The following is a 24,110-nucleotide window of genomic DNA, read 5'->3' as shown; positions in this document are numbered from 1 at the left end:
ATAAGAATGCATCGCAGAATATTAAGATAGTATATTCCTGTTTTAAAATATTACAGTTCAAATCTAAAATGATTTCACGTAAGACTAAGATGCATGATGGGTAAATTTCTACGCATGCGCAGTTGACTAGCGAATCTTGTTGGTAGGTGGCACTCTTGTGCTGATTTCGCCTTACATTACATTAGAGCGTGTCAGAGGTTCTGGAATCAACCATGAATAATAATTTTAAAACAGCTTCAGTTAAAGAGAAAAATGGCCATGTAAAAAGTTAAAGAAATAAACAACAACAGGTTCTTCTGCAAAAAATAATAATCCCCATGAGAACTTGGAAAGTTTTGAATAATACATTTAGGTTCAAATATGTTTTATTAGAGCAGAGGTATAAATGTATACAAATGTACATTTTGATGTATGCGCTATTTACAAAAATGACAACAGACAAGAGTTCGACACATTTAAACTAAATGTATACATCAAAAACTGTATTAAAAGTAAAAGGGAATGAAAAAATTAAAAAATACAACAGATTTGAGACAAGGCGACAAAAATAAATAAAAATATCCTGGTTACCCCCATTCACAGTTAAGTACCCCTGATAGCCACCCATCAACACCCCGCTTCTTCCCATCCAAGAACTGCAGCATGCTGACGCCTTAACCCTGTTTCTATCCCACCCCTTGACTCCCGCATGGCCTTACCCACACCTACTGTAGAACGCCCCCCCAGACCCCCCAGCCTAATAACTTTTAGTAGTGATTAAAACATCTATTGAGTTTACATAGACAAAAAAAAACGTTCTGGTCCAGTTTTGTACACGTAGTCATATAAACAGACCTGGTGTGACTGTACCTAGCACTCCGAAAGCCGAGGACCGAAGAGGCCTTCAAAGGCACTGATGTGGTTGAAGCGTTTGCCATTTATCCTGTTTGCCATTCCCATGCAAATAATGTACTAAAAACAATGAATTCACATGACGAATATAAGACGTAGTAGGGCTATCTATATCCCGATGTCAAATCTCACTAGGCCACTCCAGTGTAGAGAAAGACACCTGTCACCTGTAGTAAAACATTTTGTTCAAGAAAAAGGTAGCCTACTACGGCTACGTTTAGACAGGCAGCCCAATTCACCTCAGATCTTTTTGAGAGCTGATCTGATTGGTAAAAAGACTAATAAGTGAATAAAGGTCAGAATTGGGCTGCCTGCCTTAACACAGCCTCACTGACCTTTATTTCCACTTTTTGATCCAATATGAACACTTTGATATGTCAGCAGTGTTAAGATGGCGCCGAAGAGGATGGCTGACGTTTACATGCCCCTAACCAATTGTGCTATTTTGATTGTTTTTTTGCGTTGTTTGTCATTTATTTATTAACTTATTTTGTACATAATGTTGCGGATTCCGTCTCTTATGACCAAAAATTACTTCTGGACATCAGAACTGGGATTACTCACCACGAACTGGAAGAAGCTTTTTCCTTTAACGAGTCCGACGAGAAAGATATACTGCTCTCCCGGAAACAGGCCTAGAGCCCCGTCATTTGCGTGAAGAAAAGACAGAGGAAAAGAGGACGCTAATTGGGCTGCCTTTTGAGAATCCATAGGCGAGCGAGTAAACTCCCACTGCCATCAATTCTACTTGCTAACATGCAATCATTGGAAAATAAAATTGATGATCTGCGATGTGCAACCAGAGTAAAACAAACTCTAGACCACCTTTACTCTACACACAGAGATGAATACAAAACTCTCCCCTGCCCTCCATTTGGCTAATCTGACCATAAATCTATCCTCCTGATTCCTGTTTACAAGAAAAAACTAAAGCAGTAAGTACCAGTGACTCGTTCAATATGGAAGTGGTCAGATGACGCGGATGCTACGCTACAGAACTGTTTTGCTAGCACAGACTGGAATATGTTCCGGGATTCATCCAATGGCATTGAGGAGTATACCACCTCACTCATCGGCTTCATCAATAAGTGCATCGACGACGTCATCCCCACAGTGGCCGTTCGTACATATCTCAACCAGAAGCCATGGATTACAGGCAACATCCGCATCGAGCTAAAGGCTAGAGCTTCCGCTTTCAAGGAGCGGTACACTAATCCAGAAGCCTATAATAAATCTTGTTATGTCCTCAGACGAACCATCAGACAAGCAAAGCGTCAATACAGGATTAAGATTCAATCCTCCTACACCGGTTCTGACGCTCGTCGGATGTGGCAGGGCTTGACAACTATTACGGACTACAAAGCGAAACACAGATGCGAGTTGCCAAGTGACGTGAGCCTACCACATGAGCAAAATGCCTTTTATGCTCGCTTCGAGGCAAGCAACACTGAAGCATGCAAAAGAGCACCAGCTGTTCTGGATGACTGTGTGATAACACTCTAGGTAGCTGATGCGAGCAAGACCTTTAAACACGTCAACATTCACAAAGCCTGGGGCCAGATGGATTACCAAGTCGTGTACTCAAAGCATGCGCGGATCAACTAGCAAGTGTCTTCACTGACATTTTAAACCTTTCCCTGACTGAATCTGTAATACCTACATGTTTCAAGCAGACCGCCATAGTCCCTGTGCCGAAGGAGGCAAAGGTAACCTGCCTAAATGATTACCGCCCCGTAACACTCACGTTGGTAGCCATGAAGTGCTTTGAAAGGCAGGTCATAGCTCACATCAACAGCATCCTGCCAGATACCCTAGACCCACTCCAATTCACATACCACCCCAACAGATACACAGATGAATCAATCGCACTACACACTGCCCTTTCCCACCTGGACATAAGGAACACCTATGTGAGAATGCTGTTCATTGACTACAGCTCAGCGTTCAACACCATAGTGCCAACGAAGCTCATCAATAAGCTAAGGACCCTGGGACTAAACACTTCCCTCTGTAACTGGATCCTGGACTTCCTGACGGGCTGCCCCCAAGTGGTAAGGGTAGGCAACAGCACATCTGGCACGCTGTTCCTCAACACTGGGGGCCCTCAGGGGTGCATTCTTAGTCCCCTCCTGTACTCCCTGTTCACCCACGACTGTGTAGCCAAACACGACACCAACACCATCATTACGTTTGCTGACAACACAACAGTGGCAGGCCTGAGCACCGACAACGATGAGACAGCCTATAGGGAAGAGGTCAGAGACCTGGCAGTGTGGTGGCAGGACAACAACCTCTCCCGCAATGTGAGCAAGACAAAGGAGCTGAGTTTGGACTACAGGAAAAGACGGGCCGAACAGGCCCCCATTAACATCAACGGGGCTGTAGTGGAGCGGGTCAAGAGTTTTAAGTTCCTTGGTGTCCACATCACCAACGCTCAATCATGGTCCAAACACATCAAGACAGTCGTGAAGAGGGCACGACAAAACATTTTACCCCTCAGGAGACTGAAAAGATTTGGCATGGGTCCCCAGATCCTCAAAACGTTCTACAGCTGCACTATCGAGAGCATCCTGACCGGTTGTACTCGGTATCTGACCATAAGGCACAACAGAGGGTAGTGCATACGGCCCAGTACATCACTGGGCCCAAGCTTCCTGCAATCCAGGACCTATATAATAGGCGGTGTCAGAGGAAAGCCCATAAAATTGTTAGAGACTCCAGTCACTCAAGTCATAGACTATTTTCTCTGCTACCGCATGTCAAGCGTTACCGGAGTGCCAAGTCTAGGACCAAACGGCTCCTTAACAGCTTCTGCCCCCAAGCCATAAGACTGCTGAACAGTTAATCAAATGGCCACTGGACACATACATTGCCCCCCCACATTTATTTTGTACACTGCTGCTACTCACTGTATTATCTATGCATAGTCACTTCACCCCTACCTACATGTACAAATGACCTCTAACCTGTACCTCCACACATGGCCTCGTTATTGTTATGTTATTGTGCTACTTTTTATCATTTTTTACTTGAGTATATTTGGTAAATATTTTCTTAACTCTTCTTGAACTGCACTGTTGGTTAAGGACTTGTAAGTAAGCATTTCACGGTAAGGTCTACACTTGATGTATTCGGCGCATGTGGAAAATAAAGTTTGATTTGAACTGTCCAAAATCATGTTACCTCAGGTGTTACATCATTTGCATCTTGTCAGCGTCTGAAAATGGCTAATTAAATGACTGATCGCTGGCTCTGAATGGTTACTTGATACTCTCTGTATGGCGATTACATGCGATAGTTGGCAAGCATAGTTCGCAAGGTCTATTGTATTCATTTTATACATCAATTCATTTCATTTGAAAACAATCACAGTAAGGTACTTAATTGTTACCCAGAAATGATTTGATATTGAGATAAAAACAGCTGCATTGGACCTTAATTACAATGAAAGGTATTTGGAATTTAGTCATGAGGTTTAATAGGCCTGAGGTGTGACACTTCACCTGTCCTAGTCTAGTGAGTGAAGGTAGCCCAGACACAGATAGGAGCTCCTGGGTTTGGTGCGAGGCTGCGAGTTAGGACAAGTCTAACAGACCATAACATATCTGTGAAAGTGAGCAACAAGACACATTCCACAAACTCTCAAGTAGTGAGATCACTTTAATAAAGGTCACAAAGATGGTCGGAAATGGCCGATGCTACAATGAGCAGGGGTACAACCAGACAGAAACATTGTACAGTATTCCGTAACAAAACTGGCAAATACAGGCATCTCTGCTGTATACTGTAAGGATGTCTTATAAGATCAAACCACTGCTTTCCATTCTGGCTAAGTAAATCACATGGTGCTGAAACTGGAATTCCTGAGTCACTTAAAAACACTACTATCAAGGTGTCTTCAAATTATCACAATACTTTAGAAAAAAATGTAATACTAATATGATGGAATTTAAGACTCCTTAATACTCTGTTCACATAGAAAACCATGTAGCAGCAGTATTCAAAACTAAACGTTGGAAAAAGTACGGAATGTATTCTTCATGATGATCATATATTAGTTGGGTCATCATCATGGCACAACAGTTTCACATTTTCAGTCAAATCTTTGTTTCTCAATTCTCTTCATGGTACAGTATATACACAGTGTACAAAACATTAGGTACACCTTCCTAATATTGCGTAGCATCCACATTTGCCCTCAAAACAGCCTCAATTCGCCAGGGCACGGACTCTACAAGGTGTCGAAAGCGTTCCATGTGGATGCTTCCCACAGTTGTGTCAAGTTGGCTGGATGTCCGTTGCATGGTGGACCATTCTTTATAAACACAGGAAACTAATTGAGTATGAAAAACCCAGCAGCGTTGCCATTCTTGACACTCAAACCGGTGCTTCCTGGCACCTACTACCTACTGTTCAAAGGCACTTCAAGGTTTTCCCTTTGCCCAGTCGCCCTCTGAATGGCAAACATACGCAATTCATAAAAATCCTTCATCTACACTGACTGAAGTGGATTTAACTACAATAAGGGATCATGGCTTTCACCTGGTCAGTCTCATGGAAAGAGCAGGTATTCCTAATGTTTTGTACACTGTGTAAAGATACATCTCTTTCCTGAACTGGGGTACACATGTAAACAGAAGTTGTTTAGGGCCTTGATTTGTAATCGCTACCTAAATGCTAAACACATCACCTTCAAACGTTACAACAATGCGTGAGAAAACACGAGGCAATTCAGTTGAATATTGGAGATGGCAGCTATTATAGTAGAAGTACTGGTCACAGTAAAACAAATAGAGAAATAGTTGCTTGACTTTTTACAATTCTGAACATGCAGATTCGTACTAGATGTACTTCATAAAGATACAGAGAATAGCATGGTGATGGTTCAACACTAATTGTCATTTAAAGCGCAAGGTCCATGCAAATCAGGCTTTAGATTTTATATTCGTGTGCACATACACCCATTTTTTTTCCTTCATACTTAATATTTTCCATCACACAGCAATATAACACATTTTGCCATGGGGTGAAAAATATAAAAATGGGTAACCACACTGTAATAGCAAAGTTGGTGACAATTTGTGTTCCTTTGGGGATGGAAATGCATTCCAGGCTGCGCCTCAACCTAGGATGGTCTACTCGCCCTGTCCCAGAGAGGGGCATGGGAATCTTATTCTTTGATTGGCTCTGCTGTATCATTTAGTCATCAGTTCATACATATAGTCTTTGTCCTCTTAATATCAAAATAAGGCAAGATTCTCACAGTATATTTTCGTCCCTGACAGTGGGATTTAAATCCGTTCGCCAGTGTTCCATTCTGCTGACCCCAGTGGCAGAGGGTGGTATAGCATCATGCAGTTGAGCGAAGGTGCGGAAGGGCTGGACTCCGATCAGATGGCCTTGACATCCATGAGGTGGCTGTGCTGGGTTCCCTGCCTCTGGGCCTTGACGCCCTGCAGTCTGCGGCCGTGGAGGGTGAAGCGGGACCAGGCCAGTAGCTGCAGCAGGGCGCAGGAGATGGGCACAAACACCAGCAGGTAGAAACAGCCCTGGCGAAGTGGAACAGTGAAGCCTGCTTGGCCTGAGACAGGGGATGCCATCGCTGCCGCAGAGTCCTGTATGGAGTTTCTCTCAAAGATATCATAGCCTGGAAATAAAGAGAGAGATGCTGAGAATAAAGAACAGGCACAAACGCGTGGGAATCCACCTAGAGAAGGTTAGTGAAATTGGTTTGATTCTAGCATCTCCTCCATTTTCGGGGAGCCTTTATTAAAACAGACTTTTGTCGCCCCTCTGTCAATTTGTACCTGTGTAGACACACAGCAACCAGGTGCCGATGAGAGGAGCAAAGGTCTGGCCAGGCTTGGTTACCAGGGCCACCATACCGAAGAGCAGCGCTGACGCCGCCTGCTGGCGCTGGTTCACCACAAAGTCCTCATCCACCAGGTCTGTGATGACCAGGTTCAACAGCTTGCAGGTGCCCTCCGTAAACACCCGGTTACTTGGGGGGGAGAAGGAGCACAAGAGTAGAAGCATATTTCAGAGCCATTACTGAAGTATTGTCAATACCGTTTCCAATTTTCCCTCAACGTCAGCAAGACAAAAGGAGCTGATAGTGGACTACTGGAAACGGAGGACCGAGCACATATTCATATCGACGGGGCTGTAGTGGAGCGCGTTGAGAGCTTCAAGGAATTACACACACCAACACAGTCACGAACACAGGCATGACAACACCTCTTCCTCCTCAGGAGGCTGAAAAGATTTAGCAATGACCCTCAGATCTTCAAAATGTTCCACAGCTGCACCACTGAGAGCATCTTGACTGGCTAGATCATTGTTATGTATGGCAACTGCTTGGCATCAGACCGCAAGGCTCTACAGAGGGTAGTGTGTACGGCCCAGTACATCACTGGGGCTGACCTCCCTGCCATCCAGTACCTCTATACCAGGCGATGTCCGAGGAAGGCCTCTGCTACCGTATGGCAAGCGGTACCGATGAACCAAATCGGCAACCAACAAGACCCTGAACAGCTTCTGCCCCCAAGCCATAAGACTGCTAAATACACTGAACAAAAATATTTTAGAAAATGTTTCATGTTGCGTTTTTAAGACTTACAGTTCATATGAGGAAATCAGTCAATTGAAATAAATGAATTACGCCCTAATCTATGGACTTCACATGACTGGGAATACAGATATAAATCTGTTGCTCACAGATACCTTGAAAAAAAAGTAGGCTTGTGGATCAGACAAAAAGTCAGTATCTGGTGTGACCACCATTTGCCTCATACAGCATGACACATCTTCGCATAAAGTTGATAAGGTTGTTGATTGTGGCCTGTGGAATATTGTCCCACTCCTCTTAAATGGCTGTGCGAAGTTGCTGGATATTGGCGGGAACTGGAACCTGCTGTTGTACACGTCAATCCAGAGCACCCCAAACATGCTCAATTTGTGACATGTCTGGTGAGTATGCAGGCCATGGAAGACCTGGAACATATTCAGCTTCCAGGAATTGTGTACAGATCTGTCATTGGGCCGTGCATTATCATGCTGAAACATGAAGTGATGGCGGCGGATGAATCGCACGAAAATGAGCCTCAGGATCTTGTCACAGTATCTCTGTGCATTCAAATTGATACAATACAATTGTGTTCATTGTCTATAGCTTATGCCTGCCCATACCATAACCCCACAGCCACCACGAGGCACTGTGTTCACAACGTTGACGTCAGCAAACCACTTGCCCACACGGCACCATTCACGCTGTCTGCCATCTGCCCGGTAGAGTTGAAACTGGGACTCATCCGTGAAGGACGACAAGCACGTAGATGAACTTTCCTGAGACAGATTCTGACAATTTTTACAGAAATTCTTCAGTTGTGCAAACCCACAGTTTCATCAGCTGTCCAGGCGGCTGGTATCAGACGATCCCGCAGGTGAAGAAGCCGGATGTGGAGGTCCTGGGCTGACATGCTTACACATTGTCTGCGTTTGTGAGGCCAGTTGGACATACAGTACTGCCAAATTCTCTAAAACAACATTGGAGGCGACTTATGTTAGAAAAATAAATCTTAAACTATCTGGCAATAGCTGGTGGACATTCCTGCAGTCAGCATGCCAATTGCAAGACATTGTGGCATTGTGTTGTGTGACAAAACTGCACATTTGTGTAATGATCATGCTCTTTAAATCAGCTTCTTGATATGCCACACCTGTCAGGTGGATGGGTTATCTTGGCAAAGGAGAAATACTCACTAACAGGGATGTAAAAACACTTGTGTACAACATGAGAGAAATAAGCTTTTTTTGTGCGTATGGAAAATGTTGTGGATATTTTATTTCAACTCATGAAACATGGGGACCAACACTTTACATGTTGCTATTATATTTCTGTTCAGTGTAGTTAACCGAATGGCTACCAGGACTATCTGCATTGACACCAACCCCCCTCCCCCTGACTCATAACATACGCTGCTGCTTATCTTCTATCCTGTCGCCAAGTCACTTTGCCCATACCTGTATGTGTGCTGCCTCAATTGCCTCATGCTCCTGCACACCGACTCGGTTCTGGTACACCGTGTATATAACCATGTTGCCATTGCTCCTGCACACCGACTCGGTTCTGGTACACCGTGTATATAACCATGTTGCCATTGCTCCTGCACACCGACTCGGTTCTGGTACACCGTGTATATAACCATGTTGCCATTGCTCCTGCACACCGACTCGGTTCTGGTACACCGTGTATATAACCATGATTGCCATTGTCCTGCCATCTGCGTGTAGATAACCTGCCATTGCTCCTGCACACCGACTCGGTTCTGGTACACCGTGTAGATAACCATGTTGCCATTGCTCCTGCACACCGACTCGGTTCTGGTACACCGTGTAGATAACCATGTTGCCATTGCTCATTGTGTATTTATTCCTTGTGTTATTATCTTTCTATTGTCCTTCTCTCTGCGTTGTTGGGAAAGGGCCCGTAAGGAAGCACTTCACTGTTAGTCTACACCTGTTGTTTACGAGGCGTGTGACAAACAAAACCTGATTTTGATTTGATCTGCTAATATACAACGATGTGGAATATGCAACCGATTTCCCCGAGCAGGAGTTTAGAAGGGAAAGAAAGAAGGCAAAACGCCTCCTGGGCTAAAAGGTCAAGGCATTTATAGAAAGGCCCAAACCAACAGAGAAAAGCCTCTCCTCCACTATGACTTTCTCTCATTTCGGTCTAGGAAAACAATGGCACTGTGACAAGGGGACTAGTGGTAGGCTGCGTCCAGCCGCTGCCAGCCCCGTGTTGATAAAGGGATTGGTTGGTTGGCTGACACACAACACCCAGCCAGGTACAATGCAAACAGAGAAACACAAAACTGGTAAGCTGGGAATCTTGATTCATTTGCTCAGCTTCGACAAGTGTTGGAAAAACACATGACACTGGGTCCTTGATATGAAAATAACTTCCGTGACTTGAGTACATGACCTTGATATGTAAAAATGAAATACAAATGTGTTATTTATTAACATTTCTAGCAAACGATGTCAGTATCTTACATTAACAGCTAGTGCACAGTATTCGATTGAATGAAGAAAGTGTGTGTGTGTCAGTACCTGGCGATGAAGATGCACAGCAGATAGACCTGGTCGGCCCCGGCCAACAGCATGGCCACACTGAGAGCCAGCTTGACCAGGAACAGCCAGCGGATGACCGTGTAGACCCCGTAGCGCTGACACAGGGTCAGGAAATACAGGTTGTTCAGGTGGGGTGCTATGTAGGAGATCCCTGTGAGGAGTTGTCAAGAGCAGCTGTTAGTGGACTGGGTAACACTTTATTTGGATAGTCTGTACAGCATCTACAGGTGGATTAACCCTAGCTCTAACCCTAACCTTAGCCCTTATCCTAATTCTAAACCTAATCTTAACAAGCAGTTGCTTATCAACTGATAGATTGTTGAAAGTATGACCATCTGTTGAGCATATACAGATGGAAAATCCAGACTAACCAAATAGTGTGACCGTGGACTGAAAAGCCACATTTATTAAATGTATGCAGACAAGTGATAAACTGTGTTTCCTCACATTCTAAGAACTAATCCTTCCATAAAATGTAAACAGACCAAAACGAATAGCCTGGTCCCAAATCTGTTTGTGCCGTCTCGCCAACTCCTATGGTCATTTGTCAGGCCAAACGTGACAATGGCCATAGAAATTGCCAAGACAGCCCCAAACAGATCTGGGATCAGGGTATGACACTAAGCCCATTCTATACTTGAGGCCCATCCCTTATCATGGTGCATATATCCAAGCAGTACTCCTCTTACCCAGCAGAATGGAGCCGGTGGAGGCAGAGATGCTGTCAGAGAGGAGGTGCTCCAGGAACAGAGGGAAGAAGTTGTTGTTGAAGTGACAGTGAAACACCTGGACCAGGTTCATAGAGGCAAACCACATGAAGTTTCTGTGCTTGGAGAGCTGCCTTAGATACTCTCCTAGAGTGACTGGCTTCTCCTGCTGGGTTAGAGGGCCCTGGCCAATACTCAACCTGAGCCAGAGGGAAGGGGGGATTAGTGAAATGACAACTAGTGTAACATCACACACACACACACGATTGAGTCTGTAACCTGAGCAGGTGTTGCGGTTTATCTACCTGCCCAACAGACTGAATGAGTGTGTGCAAACTGTGCATCAATTGTATTTGCTCACATTTCAGTCTCTTTGAAATTCCCATTAGCAAGAAAAAAATGCCTGGCCAAGGCTGGAATAGACACCACAGGAGTAGAAAGATTAAACGCCTGATTTGAGGCCATAAGGTGAGTTGTGGGAAGCAAACCAAGAATGGGTGTCGTTATTCAGTTACCACTTGGTTTACATTATGCACTGACAAGCAAGTGTTTCTCAAGTGCATACATGATGAATAATAATGTCACCTACTCTTTGAGTTTCAGCTCCTCGTCCCGTCTCAGGCGCGCCTCTTTCTGAAAGCGGCTCTTCAACAGGCGCGACACGGCGGTGAAGCCTAGTGCGGAGACGACCGCCAGCGCTACGCAGAACAGCCGGAACGAGTAGAAGTCACCCTTGTCCCAGACGCTGTAGGACAGGAAGACAGAGAGCGAGCCCAGGGCACTGAACAGAGAGCAGTGGAAGTTGAGGCGCGTGCGGTCGTAGGCCGACACGGCCAGGTCGGCCAGCAGGGCGTTGTGGTTGAGGTCCACCACGGTGAGGAAGCCATCATACAGGCACAAGCACACCAGGAACTGGAGCCCCGGCCGCGCCCATGACACCCAGAAAGCCAGGAAGGAGAGGGCGAACAGGGGGCCATTCCTAGAGAGGGCAGCCAGACGCTTTAGTACCACCTCTGGGCTGGAGATCTGGGGGCCAGATCTACGATAGAGGGGAGAGAGAAAAAAAGGTTAGTGCAATGGTAAAGAAACTTCTACCACTAACTGTGCTATCCAACCGTGCTTCCAAGACAGTGTGAAAAAGAGAGAGATGTAGAGATTGAAAAAGAGAGAGGTGCACCATTGATTTGAGAAAACGATGAAAAGAGAACGTCTTACTGTGGGGAGCTGAGGAAGGAGCGGTCACTCAGCCAGCCGAAGAGAGGGTCGTTTAAGCTGTTCCATATCAGGAACACTGTCTGTGTGGGACAGAGAGTCAGTGGTGGAGGAGTTAGTGTAACAGGACAGTTAAACATCCTAACCGAGAAAAAAGCCAGGTATCAGTCTTTCTGCTTTATCCAACACATTTGTCATCGTCTAAAGCTGAAAGCGTCCAAACCACAAATATTATAATCATCCATTGAAGGCAGGAACTGTCACTCACCTCTCCGACCCAAAAGGAGAGCTTGTCGATCTTATAAACGGAGACAAAGGTCTCCACGTAGTAGAGCAGGAAGACGTTGTGCAGGATGGAGACAAACAGGGACAGGGAGCCGTAGAGGACCGCAGTGGGGACACCAGTGGAGACAGCGAGCCTGCAGTCACAGCCCCTACTGCCCATTCTTCTCACTCAGTCGCTCTGCTGTTCCGTGCCCCGCCGCCACACCCCACCACACTCATCGAGTCATCCCACAGACCAGGGGGCTGGGGCACCACCGTACCCACTCCTACCAGAGCAAACAAGACATATGTCAACAACCATTTGGAGGGCAGACTAAATGTGGATGTGTGAAGTGGGATAGGCTAGGTTAATGTACAGCGTGGGAGAAGAGACCGCTTTAGCGAATAGACACAAAGGAGCAAGAGTAACACAGCTTACTTAGAGTGCATTCGGAAAGCATTCAGACCCCACATTTTGTTACATTACAGCCTTATTCTCAAATTGATTAAATAAAAACATTTCCTCATCAATCTACATACAATACCCCAAAATGACAAAGCAAAAACAGTTTTGAAAAGTTTGCCAATTTATTTAAAAAAACAGAAATACCTTATTTATTTAAAAGTATTCAGACCCTTTGCTATTGGACTCGAAATTGAGCTTAGGTGCATCCATTGATCATCCTTGAGATGTTTTTACAACTTGATTGGAGTCCACCTGTGGTAAATTCAATTGATTGGACATGATTTGGAAAGGCACACACCTGTCTATATAAGGTCCCACAGTTGACAGTTCATGTCAGGGCAAAAACCAAGCCACGAGGTCAAAGGAATTGTCCGTAGAGCTCCAAGACAGGATTGTGTCGATCTGGAGAAGGGTACCAACAAATGTCTGCAGCATTGACGGTCCCCAAGAACACAGAGGCCTCCATCATTCTTAAAATGTAAGAAGTTTGGACTCTCAGACCATGAGAAACAAAATTATCTGGTCTGATGAAGCCACGATTGAACTCTTTGGCCTGAATGCCAAGCGTCACCTCGGGTGGAAACCTGGCACCATCCCTACGGTGAAGCATGGTGGTGGCAGCATCATGTGGTGGGGATGTTTTTTTGGGACTATGAGACTAGTCAGGTTTGAGGCAAAGACAAACGGAGCAAAGTACGTCCAACCGGCCTCACAACAGCAGACCACGTGTAACCACGCCAGCCCAGGACCTCCACATCTGGCTTCTTCACCTGCGGGATCGTCTGAGGGGTGCTGAGGCATATTTCTGTCTGTAATAATGCCCTTTGTGGGGAAAAACATTCTACCCTATGCCCTCCCAGGCCCACCCATGGCTGTGCCCTTGCCCAGTCATGTGAAATCCATAGATTAGGGCCTAATTATTTTATTTCAACAGACTGATTTCCTTATATGAACTGTAACTAAAATGAACTGTAAGTAAAATCTTTGAAATTGTTGCATGTAGGGTTGCAAAGTTTGTAAATTGCAGAACAACATATGAAAATACAAATGAATGAAAATACAAATACATCAAAATAAAGCTTAACTTCTTGTTAATCCAGCCGCTGTGTCAGATTTCAAAAAGGCTTTACGGCAAAAGCACACCATGCGATTATCTGAGGACAGCGCCCCGCTTACAAAACATGAAAAACATTTTTCAACCAGGCAGGTGCGACACGAAAGTCAGAAATAGTGATATAATAAATGCCTTACCTTTGAAGATCTTCTTTTGTTGGCACTCCAAAAGGTCCCAGTTACATCAAAAATGGTCCTCTGGTTCGATAAAGTCCTTCTTTATAACCATACAAACTTAGTTTAGCTGGCGTGCTTCATTCAATAATCCACCGGTTTCCCTCCTTCAAAATGCATACAAAATTAATCCCAAACGTTACCAATAAACTTATCCAAACAAGTCAAACAACGTTTATAATCAAACCTCAGGTACCCTAATACGTAAATAAACGATACAATTTAAGACGGAGAATAGTATGTTCATTACCGGAGATAAATAACAAAGAACGCGCTTTCACCTCCGCATGCACATGGAAAAACTACAGCCAAAATGGGAGCCACTTAGAAAAACTACAACTTCTAGTTCATTTTTCCCAAAACCAGCCCAAAACTCTTTCTAAAGACTGTTGACATCTAGTGGAAGCCCTAGGAACTGCAATCTGGGAGGACTTCGCCTCATAATAAACATGAAAGCCATTGGAAACAGTGGAAGGCTGAATATTATTATTTTTTGGATGCCATATCAGCCTGCCACATTTTAACAGTTTTAGAAACCTTTGAGTGTTTTCTATCCAAATCTACCAATTATATGCATATCCTAGCTTCTGGGCCTGAGTAACAGGCAGTTTACTTTGGGATATACAGAAGACAAATCTAGATCTTGTGGAATAATTTGGTTAAACTATCCCCAATTAAATAGAATTGCAACCCTCTGCATGCACAGAGCATGGGGCGGCAGGGTACATTGTGGGGCGGCAGGGTAGCCTAGTGGTTAGAGCGTTGGACTAGCAACCGGAAGTTTGAAAGTTCAAATCCCCGAGCTGACAAGGTACAAATCTGTCGTTCTGCCCCTGAACAGGCAGTTAATCCACTGTTCCTAGGCCTTCATTGAAAATAAGAGTTTGTTCTTAACCGACTTGCCTAGTTATAATTTTTATTTTTTTTATTTAAAAAATTCTTCAATCACATGTACAGCGGATTCTCAAGATCTTGCACACTAATGAGATGCTATTGAGCCCACACTACTACACTGTCTGAGCCAAGGACTACATGCCTTCTGGTAAGTTTTGATTACAATACTGGGTGAGGTGAATATACACTGCTCAAAAAAATAAAGGGAACACTTAAACAACACAATGTAACTCCAAGTCAATCACACTTCTGTGAAATCAAACTGTCCACTTAGGAAGCAACACTGATTGACAATACATTTCACATGCTGGTGTGCAAATGGAATAGACAACAGGTGGAAATTATAGGCAATTAGCAAGACACCCCCAATAAAGGAGTGGTTCTGCAGGTGGTGACCAGAGACCACTTCTCAGTTCCTATGCTTCCTGGCTGATGTTTTGGTCACTTTTGAATGCTGGCGGTGCTTTCACTCTAGTGGTAGCATGAGACGGAGTCCACAACCCACACAAGTGGCTCGGGTAGTGCAGCTCATCCAGGATGGAACATCAATGCGAGCTGTGGCAAGAAGGTTTGCTGTGTCTGTCAGCGTAGTGTCCAGAGCATGGAGGCGCTACCAGGAGACAGGCCAGTACATCAGGAGACATGGAGGAGGCCGTAGGAGGGCAACAACCCAGCAGCAGGACCGCTACCTCCGCCTTTGTGCAAGGAGGAGCAGGAGGAGCACTGCCAGAGCCCTGCAAAATGACCTCCAGCAGGCCACAAATGTGCATGTGTCTGCTCAAACGGTCAGAAACAGACTCCATGAGGGTGGTATGAGGGCCCGACGTCCACAGGTGGGGGTTGTGCTTACAGCCCAACACCGTGCAGGACGTTTGGCATTTGCCAGAGAACACCAAGATTGTGACTTCACAGATGAAAGCGGGTTCCCACTGAGCACGTGACAGACGTGACAGAGTCTGGAGACGTCAGTCATGGTGTAGGGTGGCATTTCTTCGGGGGGGGTGCTCGCCAGAGGTAGCCTGACTGCCATTAGGTACCGAGATGAGATCCTCAGACCCCTTGTGAGACCATATGCTGGTGCGGTTGGCCCTGGGTTCCTCCTAATGCAAGACAATGCTAGACCTCATGTGGCTGGAGTGTGTCAGCAGTTCCTGCAAGAGGAAGGCATTGATGCTATGGACTGGCCTGCCCGTTCCCCATATCTGAATCCAATTGAGCACATCTGAGACATCATGTCTCGCTCCATCCACCAACCTCCATCCAGTCTGTTGCACCACAGACTGTCCAGGAGTTAGCAGATGCTTTAGTCCAGGTCTGGGAGGAGATCCCTCAGGAGACCATCCGCCACCTCATCAGGAGCATTCCCAGGCATTGTAGGGAGGTCATACAGGCACGCGAAGGCCACACACACTACTGAGCCTCATTTTGACTTGTTTTAAGGACATTACATCAAAGTTGGATCAGCCTGTAGTGTGGTTTTCCACTTTAATTTTGAGTGTGACTCCAAATCCAGACCTCCATGGGTTGATAAATTTGATTTCCATTGATACTTTGTGTGTGATTTTGTTGTCAGCACATTCAACTATGTAAAGAAAAAAGTATTTAATAAGCATATTTCATTCATTCAGATCTAGGATGTGTTATTTTAGTGTTCCCTTTATTTTTTTGAGCAGTGTATTTTGGGAGAGAGTGGTAAGCAGCCTGAAACCTATAGCAGTAGCCATTGCACGGATTGAGGGAGAAAATGCCATCCTGTCTGATGTTCAGACTCTGCTTGCAGATGTAAGAGAAGAACTCCATACTGCCCACTTCACTGTTGCTCCAAGCAGAGGAAACTGCAGTTCTGAAATGCATCAAAAAGGGAGAAGACTCCTGCCTGAAGCCCAAACACGCCACAGTGTACATTTTGGACCCCAAGTACGCTGGCAAGAGCATCCTGTCTGGTGCAGAGATCAAGGCCTATGGTGCAATCCCTACTGTGACTCGCCACCCTGGCCTGGATGAGGGCAAGGTTCTTGGCAGTGTGGCGAAGTACACTTCCAAGCAAGACTTTGGGATGGAGATGAAATATGGCAGTGCCAACATATCTCATCAGCCACCTGGTGAAAGGGACTTGAATTGAATTGAATTGATTTGAAGCTCTTTCCCGTGGCCTCCAACATCCTCCAAATCCCACCAACATCAGCCGCCTCAGAGCGCAACTGGTCCTTGTTTGGGAACTCACAGACAGCAAAGCACGCCACAGGCTGATCAATACAAGGGTTGAAAAATTGGTGGCTATCCGGGCAAATTTGAGGCTTGTTGAGCCTGACAACGAGCCATCCTCAACAAGTTTGGAAAGTGACAGTGAAGATGAGGCCTCAGAGTCTGATGTTCAGAAGGTGGACATTGCGGAGGTCCAGGGAGAAGACATGGAAGCCTGAGAGGAAGACAACCAAAGCTTTAGTTTCTAGACTATCATTTTACAGATGTATGATGAAAATGTTTTTGGGAGACGCGATGGATCATTGAGGATCATTCAATATTCCCTTTCTTTTGTTGTTCATTGAAATCATCCCATGTGCAGAGTCAACTCATTGAAAGTTCAATTCGTCACTAAATTGTTTTATTTCTATTGGAAGGATTGAATCAATAATTTGCAAGTATGTCTACTTATGATGAGGTAAAATCTTTATGTTTCTGTCTCCATATGTTATGGTGAATATATCCAATGCAAAAAACATCTACATTTAAATGGTATGAATATTAATTTGCATATATTCCCATTAATTCCCATTATTTCCCACCTCTGAATATTCCCCAAAATGTGCAACCCTAGTTGCAGGGTGTGTTTATATTTTTGTTCAGTATATACACTGAGTATGTCCACTTCACCGTCAGACCATTTTATTGGTAACTACACTACCGGACAAAAGTTTTAGAACACCTAGTCATTCAAGGGTTTTTCTTTATTTTTACTATTTTCTACATTGTAGAATAATAGTGAAGACATTAAAACTATTAAATAACACATATAGAAATCATGTAGAAACCAAAAGTGTTAAACAAATCAACATTCATTTTACATTTCAGATTCTTCAAAATAACCACCCTTTGCCTTGATGACAGCTTTGCACACTCTTGGCATTCTCTCAACCAACTTTATGAGGTAGTCACCTGGAATGCATTTCAATTAACATGGGTGCCTTCTTAAAAGTTTGAGGAATGTCTTTCCTTCTTAATGTGTTTGAGCCAATCAGTTGTGTTGTGACAAGGTAGGGGGGTATACAGAAGATGGTCTTTTACCAAATAGGGCTAAGTCCATATTATGGCAAGAACAGCTCAAATAAGCAAAGAGAAATGACAGTCCATTATTTTTAGACTAAGGTCAGTCAATACGGAAAATGTCTTCAAGTGCAGTCGCAAAAACCATCAAGCGCTATGATGAAACTGGCTCTCATGAGGACCGCAACAGGAATGGAAGACCCAGAGTTACCTCTAATGAACTTATCCTGTGCAGCAGAGTTACCAGAAATTACAGCCCAAATAAATGCTTCACAGAGTTCAAGTAACAGACACATCTCAACATCAACTGTTCAGAGGACACTGTGGAAGGAGACCGGTGGAAATGTGTCCTTTGGTCTGGAATCGAAATTTGTGATTTTTGGTTCTAACCACCATGTCTTTGAGAGATGTGGTGTGGGTGAACAGATGATCCCCGCATGTGTATTTCCCACCGTAAAGCTTGGAGGAGGAGGTGTTATGGTGTTTTAGTGGTGACACCATCTGTGATTATATTTAGAAACCAAGGCACACTTAACCAGCATGACTACCACAGCATTCTGCAGCAATATGCCATCACATCTGGTTTGGGCTTAGTGGGACTATCATTTGTTTTTCAACAGGACAATGACCCAACACACCTCCAGATTGTGTAAGGGCTATTTTACCAAGAAGGAGAGTGGAGTGCTGCAACAGATGACCTGGCCTCGACAATCACCCGACCTCAACCGAATTGAGATGGTTTGGGATGAGTTGGACAGCAGAGTCAAGGAAAAGCTGCAACAGATGACCTGGCCTCGACAATCACCCGACCTCAACCGTTAATGTAAAAGTTTTATTTGTTTTGAGATGGTTTGGGATGAGTTGGACAGCAGAGTCAAGGAAAAGCAGCCAACAAGTGCTCAGCATATGTGGGAACTCCTTCAAGACAAGCTTCTCACAATAAGTTGGGTGAATTTTGGCCCATTCCTCCTGACAGAGCTGGTGTAACTGAGTCAGGTTTGTAGGCATCCTTGCTCGCACATGCTTTATTAGTTCTGTCTACACATTTTCTTTAGGATTGAGGTCAGGGCTTTGTGATGGCCACTCCAATACCTTGACTTTGTTGTCCTTAAGCCATTTTGCCATAACTTTGGAAGTATGCTTGGGGTCATTGTCCATTTAGAAGACCCATTTGCGACCAAGCTTTAACTTCCTGACTGATGTCTTGAGATGTTGCTTCACTATATCAATACATAATCAAAAAATACATAATTTTCCCCCCTCATGATACCATCTATTTTGTCATGATGCAATCTATTTTGTGAAGTGCACCAGTCCCTTCTGCAGCAAAGCACCTCCACAACATGATGCTTACATCCCCGTGCTTCACGGTTGGGATGGTGTTTTTTCGGCTTGCAAGCCCTCCCCCTTTTCCCTCCAAACATAATGATGGTCATTATGGTCAAACAGTTCTATTTTAGTTTCATCAGACCAGAGGACATTTCTCCAAAAAGTACGATCTTTGTCCCCATGTGCAGTTGCAAAACGTAGCTTGGCTTTTTTATGGCAGTTTTGGAGCAGTGGCTTCTTCGATATGTCGATATAGGACTCATTTTACTGTGGATATAGATACTTTTGTACCTGTTTCCTCCAGCATCTTCACAAGGTCCTTTACTGTTGTTCTGGGATTGATTAGCACTTTTCGCACCAGGGATTCAATCTTGCAACCTTACGGTTAACTAGTCCAACGCTCTAACCACCTGCCCCACGAGGAGTCTGCCTGTTATGCGAATGCAGTAAGAAGCCAAGGTAAGTTGCTAGCTAGCATTTACTAGTTAGCGTGTCCTGCATTGCATATTATCGATGCGGTGCGCATTCGTGAAAAAGAACTATAAACATCAATGCCTTTCTTAAAATCAATACACAAAAGTATATATTTTTAAACCTGCATATTTAGCTAAAAGAAAGGTTAGCAGGCAATATTAACCAGGTGAAATTGGGTCACTTCTCTTGCGTTCATTGCACACAGAGTCAGGGTATATGAAACAGTTTGGGCCGCCTGGCTCATTGCGAACTAATTTGCCAGAATTTTACGTAATTATGACATAACATTGAAGGTTGTGCAATGTAACAGCAATATTTAGACTTAGGGATGCCACCCGTTAGATAAAATACGGAACGGTTCCGTATTTCACTGAAAGAATAAACATTTTGTTTTCGAAATGATCTTTCCGGATTCGACCATATTAATGACCTAAGGCTCGTATTTCTGTGTGTTATGTTATAATTAAGTCTATGATTTGATAGAGCAGTCTGACTGAGTGATGGTAGGCACCAGCAGGCTCGTAAGCATTCATTCAAACGGCACTTTTGTGCGTTTTGCCAGCAGCTCTTCGCAATGCTTCAAGCATTGCGCTGTTTATGACTTCAAGCCTATCAACTCCCGAGATTAGGCCGGTGTAACCGATGTGAAATGGCTAGCTAGTTTGCGGGGTGCACGCTAATAGCGTTTCAAACGTCACTCGCTCTGAGACTTGGAGTAGTTCTTCTCCTTGCTCTGCATGGTTAACGCTGCTTTGAGGGTGGCTGTTGTCCATGGTTCGAGCCCAGGTAGCAGCGAGGAGAGGGATGGAAGCTATACTAAAGTGCCTATAAGAACATCCAATAGTCATAGGTATTTGAAATACAAATCGTATAGAGAGAAATAGTCCTATAAATCCTATAATGACTACAACCTAAAACTTCTTACCTGGGAATATTGAAGACTCATGTTAACAGGAACCACCAGCATTTCATATGTTCTCATGTTCTGAGCAAGGAACATAAACATTAGCTTTCTTACATGGCACATATTGCACTTTTACTTCTCCAACACTTTGTTTTTGCATTATTTAAACCAAATTGAACATGTTTCATTATTGATTTGAGGCTAAATTGATTTTATTGGTGTATTATATTAAGTTAAAATAAGTGTTAATTCAGTATTGTTGTAGTTGTCATTATTACAAAGAAATAAAAATAAATATATTTTTTAAATCAGCCGATTAATTGGTATCGGCTTTTTTTGGTCCTCCAATAATCGGTATCGGCGTTGAAAAATTATAATCGGTCGACCTCTACTTCTGACCCACTCGAATAGTGATACAATGAATTATAAGTGAAATAATCTGTCTGTAAACTATTGTTGGAAAAAAATACATGTCATGCACAAAGTAGATGTCCTAACCGACTTGCCAAAACTATAGTTTAACAACAAATTTGTGGAGTGGTTGAAAAACTGTTTTAATGACTCCAACCTAAGTGTATGTAAACGTCCGACTTCAACTGTAGTACACATCATTTGAATAATGAATACTCCTACTGTATTCATTAAGTGAGAGTGAAGTTATGAGCAGTAGCTGAGCCTTAGGATGCGTCCTAAATAGCACCCAATTCCTTACATAGGGGTTTGGTCAAAGGTAGTGCACTACATTGGGAATAGGGTCCCATTTAGGATGCAGGCTTAGTTAATCATGAGTCTCCTCTGACCTAGGAACAGCTGGATGACAGGACGGTGTAATCCTATCCTCCGATTATTGTGATTTTGGGTTCTGTCTTTCATGATACTAACTCCACCTCACTGTCCTCAGAAAAGATTTGGCTGGCCACCTTTACACAGGACGAGAGACACAATGGAAAAGGCACTGAATCTCTTGATGCTCACATTCTAGCTTTTGGTATTTTCTTATTCTATGGTTGGTTCTGAGGCACACTAAGGTGTAGCCTTGCTTTGTTCTGTGTCAATCAAGGAAAGGAGTGTAAGTTCGATAGAGTTCTGTTATGTTGAATCACTTCAGCAAATAATTCTATCATCTGTTATTTGTCAACAGGGGGGAGCGAGTCTGAAAAGCATTGGTTCGAAAGCTTAAGAATGTATTTTTCCAGTCTTTTGTGGCCTGGTGGTTTACTGCTACTGCTGTAGGTTTGACATCTGAAGTGAAGCATAGAGGTTCCCCGCTATGATCCAGCACGATTCAGCCTTCAGAACACAAGTCTCACATGTGGCGTCCAATGGAATCTTTGTTGTGTTAATAATGCCTAGGCTCTGGCTCCACACCTGCCTGTTAGATGCTACACCACACAAGCCATGGCCCTGTCCCAGCATTACCCATGTAATGTTTTCTCCAACAGGTTCTCAGCAGAGAAATCGCACACAGAGTTCTGATCAGGCCAAATGTCAACAAATAGGCCTACGAGTAGAGCAAATACGAGCTGTGTCTGGTCCAATCAGATCCATGCAGTGGAGAGGAACGACTGTATTGGATCACATCTCACAATGTGATTCCCATCTCACTTAATCTTCTGGGAACAGGGAGCAAAGTAGTTTGTGTACAGTATAATTCAGTACACCTCTGACGGGACCAACTCTAGTTATAGTGGATGCCAGGGCAGCTCTCTCACCTGCCTGCTAAGACTGGAGAGGCTTCTTGGCAGAGAGAGAAGGTGGGCTGGCAGAGAGAGGGCTGTGCACTTGTTGTGTACTCTACTCTACACAGCTAGTTTGTCACACTGTGTTAGATGCTGTGAAAGTGCGTGGGACTGTGGTCTGATACTTGATCTCTGGGGCTGGGCTGATGAGCGAATAGACCTCTGGGAATAAGCAGCCAAGTGATCTCTCCCACTCCCATTGTTCAACCCCACTTCCGACACACACACACGTTCCTAATGAAAGCTGCTATAACAATACTGGGTGGCTTACAGGAATTAGATATAGTAAAGGGAGCTATTGCTATTACACACACGTTCCTAATGAAAGCTGATATAACAATACTGGGTGGCTTACAGGAATTAGATGCAGTAAAGGGAGCTATTACACACACACACACACACACACACACACACACACACACACACACACACACACACACACACACACACACACACACACACACACACACACACACACACACACACACACACACAAATCGAGTTAGCTAGTGAGATAGCTATACACATACAGATAGCTAGCTACACAATATATAGTTGCGGCCCAGTATCAGATGTGTCCAATCGTTCTACAGGTTAGATAGCTACCGCTAGCTGTATTCGCTGCATCAGCTGTCGCCGAGACGTACAAAGACAGGTCGACAGCTGGTAGCTAGCGTAGGCTAACCACTAAACCAGCGAGTTAACTAGCTAGACCTGTGGTTAGACCAATCCCCTAACAAAATGGAAAATGTACTTACCATTATCATTAAACGAAGCATCGGAAACTAATTGGAAACCTTTCCAATCAATACAAGCCACAGTTTACGTTGCATTAGTAGACGTCACAACAAATGACTGTAATCAGCCACGAATAGGGGTTTCCCAAGAGAGGAAGAGGCTAGCGAGAGGCTTTACTCCGCCCAAAATGGGTCCACATTAAGCATGTTACCAGTTTTGAATGGGGAAGACTGGGCGTTTTGAATTGAGTCAAGATACAATGAATTGCTGTTTTGACACGCGAGGCTTATTTTATACGATAGATGTTTCGCTATGCTAAGGTTATTACGAGTGTAATGATGTGTGATGCACGTGACATCCCGGCAATTTTGCGAAAAACCGCTTAATATCGGAGCTGCACTTCCTAACCCCTGCCAAATGTATGACCATAGACCCACAAATAATTCGAAAACAAATCACATTTTGATAAACTCCCATATCTATTGGGTGAAATACCACAGTGCGCAATCACAGCAGCAAGATTTGTGACCTGTTGCCACAAGAGCAACCAGTGGAGAACAAACACCATTGTAAATACAACCCATATTTATATTTATTTATTTTCCATTTTGTACTTGAACTATTTGCACATCATTACAACACTGTATGTATACATAATATGGCATTTGAAATGTCTTCTACACTTTTGTGAGTGTAATGTTTACTTTTTATTTCTTATTGTTGATTTCACTTTTGTTTATTATCTATTTCACTTGCTTTGGCAATGTAAACATATGTTTCCCATTCCAGTAAAGCCCTTTGAA

General features: G+C 44.0%; 1 protein-coding gene across 2 annotated transcripts; it reads right to left on the bottom strand.

The window, feature by feature from the left end:
• Nucleotides 1-4,533: 4,533 nt before the first annotated feature.
• LOC112224089 (transmembrane protein 180) lies at nucleotides 4,534-23,626 on the bottom strand. 2 transcript variants are annotated; one of them, XM_024387389.2, is made up of 9 exons: nucleotides 23,328-23,626; nucleotides 13,930-14,072; nucleotides 12,217-12,499; nucleotides 11,952-12,031; nucleotides 11,326-11,775; nucleotides 10,719-10,936; nucleotides 10,009-10,180; nucleotides 6,699-6,892; nucleotides 4,534-6,538 (listed from the first exon to the last, which is right to left on the bottom strand). In XM_024387389.2, exons 3-9 carry the CDS (start codon nucleotides 12,391-12,393, stop codon nucleotides 6,282-6,284), a joined length of 1,548 nt encoding a protein of 515 aa, XP_024243157.1. In that variant the 5' UTR covers nucleotides 12,394-12,499; nucleotides 13,930-14,072; nucleotides 23,328-23,626; the 3' UTR covers nucleotides 4,534-6,281. The 2 variants fall into 2 exon arrangements, with proteins under 2 accessions (XP_024243157.1, XP_024243156.1); XM_024387388.2 differs by lacking the exon at nucleotides 13,930-14,072 and having other exon boundaries at nucleotides 23,328-23,625.
• Between the last annotated feature and the right edge of the window lie 484 nt (nucleotides 23,627-24,110).

Source organism: Oncorhynchus tshawytscha, linkage group LG25, assembly GCF_018296145.1.
Source record: "Oncorhynchus tshawytscha isolate Ot180627B linkage group LG25, Otsh_v2.0, whole genome shotgun sequence".
Lineage (NCBI taxonomy): Eukaryota > Metazoa > Chordata > Actinopteri > Salmoniformes > Salmonidae > Oncorhynchus > Oncorhynchus tshawytscha.
This window is presented reverse-complemented; position numbering and strand designations above follow the sequence as displayed.